The sequence below is a fragment of the Micrasema longulum genome, unplaced genomic scaffold, assembly GCF_059751315.1.
Source record: "Micrasema longulum isolate JH-2025_06_02 unplaced genomic scaffold, ASM5975131v1 h1tg000892l, whole genome shotgun sequence".
NCBI lineage: Eukaryota > Metazoa > Arthropoda > Insecta > Trichoptera > Brachycentridae > Micrasema > Micrasema longulum.
In genome coordinates, this window is record NW_028278083.1 from 210207 (window position 1) to 221523 (window position 11317).

At 31.5% G+C, this 11317-nt stretch overlaps 1 protein-coding gene across 1 annotated transcript in view; it reads left to right on the plus strand.

Annotated features, from left to right (window-relative positions):
* Positions 1–5085, plus strand: part of LOC148278335 (facilitated trehalose transporter Tret1-like) — a 30628-nt gene extending 25543 nt beyond the window's left edge. Inside the window, exon 10 of the mRNA XM_088231572.1 lies at positions 3026–5085. Within this exon, the coding sequence (XP_088087698.1) occupies positions 3026–3199 (174 nt within the window). The 3' untranslated portion in view covers positions 3200–5085. The remainder of the gene's footprint in view (positions 1–3025) is intronic.
* Positions 5086–11317: the final 6232 nt, after the last annotated feature.

Consider the following 11317-nt stretch of genomic DNA (forward strand, 5'->3'; position numbering starts at 1 on the left):
CCCAGCAGAGGTGCGAGGCTGTAAGAGATAAGTGATTTTTCGGAAAATCTTAAAACTAACTTGTTCTCTAAATCATTTGAAAAATCCGTAACATGTGGTGACAATATACATTATATTTATTAAATTAAACAGTTAAAATTAAATTTATACCTTTATATAATCACTTCGTAAAGCGTCCTTGAGGTATTATTTTACGAAAATGGCGCTATATAAGTTATCTATAATTATATTATCAATATTCAAAGCATTAACTTTGTGGTCCAACATTTTAATACTATGTTAATAAAATTTGTATTAAACCACTCACCGACTTATCTGTCTACCGGTTTCGAGACGTAATCCGTCTCTTCGTCAGGACAACAACACTACACCAACATGCAAATACCACTACACACCTTCACCATAGTAGATTTGCAAAAATATAAAGTCGACATGCAGGTTAGACACAGAAGAGACGGGTTACGTCTCGAAACGTCTCGAAACCAGTAGACAGATAAGTCGGTGAGTGGTTTTATACAAATTTTATTAACATAATATATCCATAATTATTATTATATATTAATTTTAATAAATTTTACGTTAGACATTTAAAAATTAACAATTCCGTTTTCTTTTTAGTAAAAAAAATACAAGAAAATGTGTTATACTGCAATGAAAAGACGTTTTTGGCTAGAAACCCTATTTTTATTTAGTAATTAAGTAAAGGTCTTTCTTTCTTAGGGTTAATATGCCAATAGGTTCTACTCAACTAAATGAAATAGACATTACTGGCCATTTACTGCTTTTCGAACTAGAAACGCCGACCTAAAAATTAATTCTGCAAAATTACCAGCTGATCTTAAATTTAATTGAATACGAGTAGGTACATTAATTTTGGATGTTTTTAAAAATGGAATAGAAGAAAAAATAAGTATTCTAATCAGTCTTTTATAATTATATAAGTCAGAACAGCCATATATTTAGTAATCTTCAAAACTTTTTGCAGTTAAGTCTCATTTATTAGTGAAAATAATAGGGTTGTGGTCAGTGGCAACTCTCCCTAATATCCATTGGGTCAATGACCCCTTAAATTTGCCACTTATTAAAACAATTTACCTAAAATACCATTAAAAAGAAAGTAAATAATATAACGCAATTAGGTTTTGTAATATAAGAAAAAAACATTAATTCAAATATATAAGGACCCATTAATCTTCATGTTTTTATATATTTTATTTTTATATATATTTTTGAAAAACAGGACGTGTTTGGCCTGGATTGTTGTGACGTCAAGATTCGTGATAATGTTCTAAACTAATTTTAATAGCCAGGAACAAATAAACATGAATCGTGACGTATTAGGGGCGTGGCCAACAGAATTACGGTTTTTTGTGCGAATTAAAAATTGTAAATTTAAAAATATTTTTTACTGGACAGCATTTCATACCTTTATTACTTTCAAAATGTAAATATAAAACGTGATATTTCCCTTTTCAATATGTTAAAAGATAACACTCCGGAATCAATCTGAATTAACAAATATTACTTTTATTATAATAAAATGTTTATGGCTATTTATTTATTTATTATATATATACGGTCTAAGCTAATTACAACAGTTACATGAAGAAACATAATGCAAGAAGCTGAACAAAAAGAAGATAAAACTATTTAGCAAAGACAAACAAGGGCAAAACAATAATAGTAAACGATATATTAACAAAAAACGAAAGACCAAAAAATTTGAGCTAAACCATGCCAATCCAACTTCATCCCACACTGTTTAGTCGCGAAGAGATCTACGAAAAGCCGGAAGATCTATCCCAAAAAATTCCAAGTCGTGTGATGAATTGACTAGTCTACACATTCTGGGCATTGGAGCATAAAAACCAAAGTTGCTCTTAGAAGATTTTATAAATAGCAGATTTTGACTTCTGGTGACACGGTTGGGAACATGAAAAGAAATTGATTGCAACAGAGATGGGACATCACTTAAAGCATTAAGTATTTTGAAAATGCATATAAGGTCCATCTCAGTTCTACGTCTCTCCGATGAAGACAGATTAAGAGATTGCTCTATTTCAAAATAAGAATAATTACCCCTTTGTAATCCGAGCAACCATGCCACTTTTCTTAAAAAACGGTGTTGGACAGACTCGATATGGTCAATATGAGTCCTGTAGAATGGAGACCAAATAGGAGAAGCGTATTCTAGATGGGGTCGAACTAGTTAGCAATAAAGAGTTTTGATGGTATCAATATTTTTTAAGTCCGCCGTCACTCTATTGATAAAACCGAGAAGTTTGAGAGATTTGTTTACAATATTATCAATGTGTTCACGATAGGAGAGTTTTTAGTTTTATGTCACTATCTTCGTCGTCCTATAATTATTGTTGGAGGCTTATTATTACTTTTTCTTTAGTGTTATTAGTAGTCTTTTCTTGATTTATGTATTTCTGTTGAATCACCAAATTAAACAGATAAGTAAAAGGCTTCCAAATTTCAGCAAAACAGTGGCTTTTTTCTGCAACTTATTCTATTCGTAAATTCATTAATATCGCATGAGAGGGAAATACGGTTTTCATTGCGTCCGAGTGAGATCAATATACGATGAACGAACTAAATTGTGACATAATAAGCTTGCTGATTGACTAAGATTTTTGCATTTTAAACTTATCGTCCCTATCTAAGCGAATAATTCTTTACGACACTATCATTTTTTTATAAAATGGCAAATGACACACTGGACGGTCCTGATTTAACAATACTGATTGAAACATTTAAGTTTGCAAGTGAACCCTCTTTATGGAAGTTCATTGTAATTTATTATATAAATAAAAGACAAGTGATAATTCCAATTTTTTGGATTAAAGTATCACTCGTCTTTTGTTTATATAATAAGATACTGATTAAGTATTAAAATACCAAATATATGTACAAGATTGCCCTTTGTTGTGGCGTCTGGTAAAGATAACTATTTTGTAAATTGGCTCATGTGTTTTGTTTTGTTTATTTTTACATTATTATTTGTCATATTTTCTTTCAGTATTTTGGAGACCACGTGGTTTTCTTCTTCTTCTCGTCCGTGTGTGCGTTTGGGCTCATCTTTAACTTTCTCTTTTTTCCTGAAACACGCGGGAAAAGTCCTAGCGACATCGCCGCCATTTTGACAAGAAAAACGCAGCGTGTTCCTTCTGAAGAAGCCGCAACAAACTATTGAAAGTTCACAAAGTTTTCCGAACAAAAGGCGTTAGTATTTTTAGAGACTAATTAGCTGATTAAGAAAACGATAAACGATTAATGAAAATAATTATTTCGCTATTCTTTTATTGTTATTTTACACACGCGCTCGTGGAAGCTTAGGTGTCGCAAAACATCAACAGTATGATGGAGGAAAAGCAATCGAAATGGTATGGGCACGTTGGACGCACATCATCTGATCATATTGTGAACCAGGTGATCTCCATGGATCTTCCTTGAATAACAACTAGAAGAAGACCGAAGGATTCGTGGGTAGTGCAAAGAAATAACCAGATGTAGAGACTTAGCCTGAGGGACATCGTCCGGGACAGAAGGACCTAGTATGAGGTCGAGGAGAACTGACTCAAATATACCATGAATACAGTGAGTTGGGACGGAGCCAGGGAGAAGAAAGGTATTCCTAACCTTAGAAATGTCGCCCCTTTGAGCTTAGTAATTTTATTGATGGATGCGTTAAGAAAATGGGAATCTAGATAGCTGAAAACAAACTAACGTTAAACTCATCAAAAACGGAACAACTATGGGTGGCTTCAGCCAGACGACAGAATTTGATTCAGGATACGGCACTACCCGATTTAGGGTGTACCGCTTTACCCACCGTTAAACTACTGGGAGTCTTACTTATTCTGATCTTTCTCTTGACGCTTAAATTAGTAGAACGATAGGTTCATGCTTCTACCAGCTGAGACAAATTAAATGCGTACGCAAAAATTTGCCGGTTGATGCCGCCCGTCAAAAGTGCGTTTGTATTGTCGATTACAAAACAATGCGTTATTGCGGAAAAATGGTTGAAGAAGGTATAAACATATGTGAAAAATTCTTCGAATACTTTTATTCCACATTCAATAATCATAACCAAAATCATATACCAGACAATACAAGACCAGAAAATAACTCACAGTGTATAAATTATGTTAATGTTTGTGATTTTTTTTTTATTAAATACCTTAGTTATCTTAATGTCAGTAAAGGTGCTGGAAGTGATAAAATTTCCACTGTATTCGCCAAAAATTGCGCTAAATCTTTGGCTTTACCACTGGCAATATTGTTTAAATGGTATATTCGTGAAGGCATATTCCCGAAACAATGGAAAAGGGCATTAATAATACCTAGACACAAGTCAGGGTATAAAAATGAAATAAATAACTCTAGGCCAATATCCATTCTTTCGGTATTTAGTAAAATGTTTAAATCTATCGTTTACGATCAGGTGTATCCCGCGATTAAACAATATTTAAACATCAATCAACATGGTTTTGTTCGTGGAAGATCTTTTTTAACCAATTTAGTGCATTTTACTGACTACGTTCATAAAAATATGGACAAAAGAACAGAGGTTGACGTTTTATACACGGATTTTTCCAAAACATTCGACAAAGTTTGTCACACGGTTCTTAAAGAAAAATAAAAACTGATTGGAATTCACGGTGATCTACATAGATGGTTTTGCTCTTACATAGAAAAAAGACTTCAAGCCGTAGTTGTAGCTGGGTTTGTATCTTTATTTAAATGTGCCCCCTCAGGAGCTCCCCAAGGATCGATTCTAGGTCCTCTTCTTTTTAATATTTACATAAATGATATTTTTTACTGCATTGAATTTGCCCTTTTTTCCCTGTACGCTGTAAAAAAATATTTTGATGTGCCATTATGTCTTCTTGCTCATTACTGATCGTCGTGGTTTCGGATGTGACAGGGTTTAATGAACACCCTGTATATTTATTACAAGACTCACCAAGGGAATTTATATGGCTTGTCGGTGACGATCATTTTTATAAAAAAATGTAATTACATTATTTATACAGTAATTTAAATGTGTCTGTGTTAAATTCACAAGGAAAAGAAAAATTTTTAATTTTTATTACAAACTAAACAATAATGTACTAATGAGAAAGCACGAAATTAAAGATCTTGGAATTGTTTTAGACTCGAAACTACTTTTTGAATCGCATATCAATAAAATTACCTCCAAAACATTGAGCATGTTAGGTTTCATAATTCGAATGAGTAAACACATTCATAATCCAAAGGCCCTAATTTCATTATATTATACGTTTGTCAGAAGTCATTTGGAATACGCATCTCAGATATGGAATCCCCTGTATGCCATATATATAAAAAAATAGAAAATATTCAAAACAAATTGATAAAGTACCTAAAATACAAAACCGGTATTTCTTAGTACCAACTCTCACTGCCTCCACCTACCATGGAATCACTTCTCTACAATACCGCAGAGTGTGTGCGGACCAACTACTGCTTTACAAAATTATGACAGGAATAATTGACTGTACAGAACTACTTAGTTTAATAACAATACATGTGCCAGCCAGGATTTGTAGACGGTACCACCTGTTTGATGTACCAATAAGTAAAACATCGTATGTTAAAAATGCTTTTTTTCGTAGGACAGTGTACAATACAAAAGATATAGATTACACAAACATCACTCTGTCAGATTTAAAATTTACACTGAAAATGCATTATGTAACTTAGTAGACATTATTATAATAAATATGTACATCTCCCTTCCCCTCCTTATCCTCTCTTATATGTATAAACTTATATGCATTTATTTAATATGTAATATATTTTCTTTACTAACTTTGTATACTTTGTGGAAATCTGTTATTAGTTCTGAGTTTATACACTATACCTGTTTGTTTACTATAAATATGTATTTACAATTGTAGAACTGTTTATTTCCCAAATAAAATAAAATAAAATAGAAATATTATTTTTACGAATATATTTTCAAAATACGCGAACGTTTAATAATAAAAAAAGAAATACAAAACATGAATACCAAAAATTAAAATAAAAATATTTACATAAAAGGTATAAAGCTTTTTTAAAATATGTTTTTTAAATATATAGTCTATATTTATATACCAACTCCTCTTATATCGCCATTGTCTCTCATGGTTGCATTGAGATATAATATATAGAGACAACACTCCATACAAATCCGAGCTAAAAAGTTTTCCCCAAAGGAAAGGAATGACCAGCGGAGGGAGCAAGTATCGTCACGTCATAATACGTCGACTTTTACAAGCAAAATAAGTAGTTCAGTAAAAAGCACGGACTGTTTACATCGGTCTACTATAAGTTCTATTCATTATGTCGCTCCCTTCCGCATACGCTTCACCTTTGTTTATCGTTTCACCATACGCCCGAGTAACTGAGCAGGACAAAGACAGGAGATTGCTGGTAAAATATTAATAATACGCTTTTTAACATTAAAATAGCTATTTTAAATGGATAAAAACATTACTTACCGGTGATGGTTATACCATCGCTTTTCCAGATCTGTGCAGTATCTTAGCGCACATACAGGCATTTAGTAATTGCGAGGAGAAAAGTAGCCAGGGAACTCTCACAACAGACTAAAGTCCGTTCTATCAAACATTATATGCTAACTATCCGCAGGTTTAGGGAACATACATTTCGAACGCTCATGTTTACTCTAGTTATAGAAATATAGTACCTCAATGCTTGGAAGTGCCATTTTGGCCGTTTGGCAACAAATTGAACACAACTTTAACCACATAGTGCTCATTTTCCATATTTGTTGCTTGTCTTTAAAACCACCAAACCTTCATTGTGTGTAAATCTCGTATTATGTATATATCTATATTACATTACTATTAATGTTCTTGTATGTTTTAGAACCGTTTGGCAACAAATTGAACACAACTTTAACCACATAGTGCTCATTTTCCATATTTGTTGCTTGTCTTTAAAACCACTAAACCTTCATTGTGTGTGAATCTCGTATTATGTATATATCTATATTACATTACAATTAATGTTCTTGTATGTTTTAGATTTCATTACTTTTTCTTTGTTCCAAAATGATACAGAACCACAGAATTCCTCGAACCGGCAGCGCCTTAATAAATCTGTACAGTACATAAATTATATAAATAACGAGCTACATAAATGATAATCTTGACAAAGGAGAAAAATGTATAGGTATTTTCCTCGATTTATGCAAGGCCTTCGATACTATTAAACACGACATACTTTTTGAAAAACTTAGGAATATAGGAATCCTTAATAAGGGACTGGAACTGTTCGAGAGTTACATGAAAAACAGAAAGCAAATAGTAAAGATTAATAATAAATCTAGCGACCAAACCGTAATTTCATTTGGCGTCCCTCAAGGAAGCATACTTGGACCAATTTTGTTTCTTATCTATATATAAATGATATTTGTAATTTATCTATAAAAGGCTCTATAATTTGCTTTGTTGATGATACTGTGCTACTATATCAAGGAAGCTCATGGGATATTGTATTTAGAAAAGCTGAAAATGACTTAAACTTAGTAAAACAAATGGTTACACTCAAATTATCTAACACTAAATCACTGGAAAACGAAATACATAACATTTAAAATTAATAATAAAACTATATGTAATCCAAATCTTTCCCTATTCACAGCTGTAATTATAGTAATCAAATTTCGAATATTGAATGTATTTGTAAATTGTTGGACAGGGTAGACTCAATTAAATATTTGGGAATTTATATAGATGGGAATTTAAGATGAACTAATCAAATTGATCATATAAATAATAAATTGAAAAAGCAAATATACTTTTTTAAAACTGTAAGAAATATAATTAGCCTAAAAGAACTTGTGAAGATATATTACGCAATAACTCAATCAGTTTTGGAATATGGGATAATTGGATGGGGAAGTGCAAATGACACACTGATTAAGCAAATAATAATTGCACAAAAGGCTTTAATAAAAATTATCTTACGAGTCCCAATCAGAACTAGCTCTCTTGGTATATTTGAAAATCTTAATGTAAAATCTATAAAACAACTTCATGAAAAAGCTTTGTTACTATACGCACGTGAACACTATTCTCTACCTTCCGTTACAAATACAAGAGTTACTAGATACTTCACCCTGATGCTGCAAAAAAATAAATACAACCTTCGGTCAAAGAGGATTGGCCTACTACTCGGTTTAAGTGTACAATCTACTTCCATTATCCATAAGGACAATTAGTAAGTTCTCACAATATAAAATTGCTATTAAAAAATGCATAGTGGAGGTGGGTTGCGCACGGATCGATGAGTGGATCAAGCCAAATAGGTAAAATGTGTGTACTGTTTATGAAATTTGTTCTATTGGTCTATATAAATTAGTTATGTTTTTTATGATTATTTTAGTTTTTTATTGTTTATTATGTTAATTAGATTAATAACGTTTTTTTTATTGTTATCATTATATTAACTTTGTTAAATAGATAATCTTAGGCATGTTTCACATTTTGTAAAATGTTTCCCTCGGCAGTGAGAGAACATTATTATGTATTAAAAAAAAGAATACAAACAATGTAAAAGTATAAATAAATAAATATTTATTACGTTTTTTTATTGTTATTACTATGTTAACTTTGTTAAATAGCTAATCTTGGACATGTTTTTTCACATTTTGTAAAATGTTTTCCTCGGCACGGGACACCCCAGTGAGGGAACATTATTTTGTATAAAAAGGAACTTACTATTAGGAACTGCTTTTTTAACGATGGAATACAGTAAACTGTGTAAAAGTTGAGTGACTCCATAATTTGATACGTACCATTTTTATTATAGCCTCCACCGAGGAAAAATAAATTATTCTTATTATGCTTTTATTTTATTTATTTTGGTTCTCAAACAATAAACAATACATACGACATTGGTATAATAATCGCTAATTTTTATTTTAGATACTGTTCATCAATTATATGTGAACACAGCATGCATAAATAAAAAATAAAAAAGTTCACCATAGATATTTTTTTAATTGGCTAGCTTAATTGAATTCTATTGTGTTATAAAAGTTATTACAAATTATTTTACCTAACTAACATAAGTGACTCTTTGATTTTATAAATTGCGTTACAGTTTTTCTATAATTATCATATGTATCGTTAAAGATATCAATATCAGCATTACTTTCTACATAATTATACAATCTTAACATACGTGATAATGCATTAAAGTGCGCCATATTGTTATTGAAGGTTGGAAGATAAAATTATGTGTACGAACTCAAACGCCGACTGGGGACATTCAGGTGTTCATTCCCTAAACAAAATGTAGAATCAACATTACAATGAATTATTTTATAAAGATACATCAAGTCTAAAATCTGTCTCCTAAATTCCAATTTATCTAGTCCGAAATGTTCTAGGCGCTGATCATAAGACTGAAGGGTTCTACACAGGTTACATTTAAATGTTTGGATACAAATATTTTTTTTGCGATTCAGTTAAATTAATGTGAGTTATGTAATGTGGTGACTAGACTACAGATCCAAATTCCAAATTACTACGAACTAATTAATTTTATAAACAAATTATCGATGATACAGATTGAAAAGGTTTACATATTCTGAATATAAATCCTAACATCTTATTAGGTATTTTTCTTTGATATTTACAAAATGAGAGAAAAATAAAAAGCGTGAGTTAAGAGTTATTCCTAGATCTCGAATCATGTTAACTGAATGAATTCTCATATTGATAATATTGAGGGTGATATATTTTGTTGTTCTTTTTCTTTTCGGCAGAATAAAATGTCCATATATATATATATATATAAAGCAATCTTTGAATGGTTGTCCTCGATGGACCCAATAACTACCGGACCGATTTACGTGCGGTTTTTAGATAAATGTACATCTTCGCCGCGAAAAGGTTAGCTCATAAAATCTTCAATTTATTAAGTATAAAAAAAGTTACGAGCGTTAATGTTTTTTTCTTAATCGCCGAGAATACGGATATAAAAAAAATGGATGGAAGTTATTTTTTTGTGGATAAAAAAAGCTGTTTTTTTAATGTTTACAAACAATATTCATTTTTTATGGATCACAATCAGATTATTTCCTGAAATTCCCTATAATTTATATCCATTTATTTTTTTTACTGGATTTTTGGTAATACTAAAACAATATCAAAAGACATTCTATACATTTTCGAGAATCGCATTCTTGACTCAAGTGCATCCCTGAGCAGAGTTTGACATTTGCTAAAAGAATTCTTTATTTGAAAATAATTTATTATTTTATGTTTTGGAATTCAAACATAAACAAGTACTTAGGTACCTATTTAAATTCAATATTTGAATAAAATTTGAAATTCAATCATAAACAAGTACCTACTTACCAATGAATCGTTACAACATCTTTTTTATGTTTTACTCAAGATTTTTTAGTAAAGTTTTGAAAGTATGGAGGAAACGCGGTCCGACTTTTTTTCATTTAAATGGATTCACGTATTTTCTCTCTGAATTATGGCATTAGAGAAATGTTTTTTTTTCCAATAACAACAACAACAACAAACTATCATGCCGTTTCTCCGAGAAGGTATGGAGAGAGGATAGAACGCCACATCACTCTATCTTTGCATTCAGATCTCGCTTCCTCTACATTATTAGATCTTCTCACGCACGCGCGCCGATTATTCCGACTTTTGCCGTATCCATCATCAAATATTTGTTGGATTTGGTCATGCCATGTCTTTCTTGGTCTTCCTCTATTTCTCCATACATGAACCTTCGCATAGTAAATATTTCAGCCGTTCTTTCGTTGTCCATTCGCTCTACATGTTCAAACCAGCCCAGAGCTCTTTTTTACCCATAATAGATATTTACAATTGGCGTGTTCCTATATTGTTTCGATTTTAAAAAAAAGACTTATTATGGGAACTAGAACCATTCGAACCCGTAAAAAAGCACAGTTTTATCTGCAGTCTTCGGGCGCACGGCGCACGGTATACAAATATAACTATTTTTGAAAAACGTTAAACATATCAATTCAGAAAATTTTATTCTGATACTCTGTCTAAAAAAATAACAAAATCGGTTCAGTTTTGAGGTGCGGAAAACGGTAGAGCGAAACGTCGATTTTGTATATTCTAACAAAAGGTCGGACATGCAGATGTCTTTTTCGCACAGTATCGGGGAGGCATTTGCGAGACAGTGACAGGAAAACAATGTTTCAACACCTATTTATCAAAATTCTCTGTCCTCACAATTATTTATCTAAACCGAAAAACAAAAATAATCATGTATA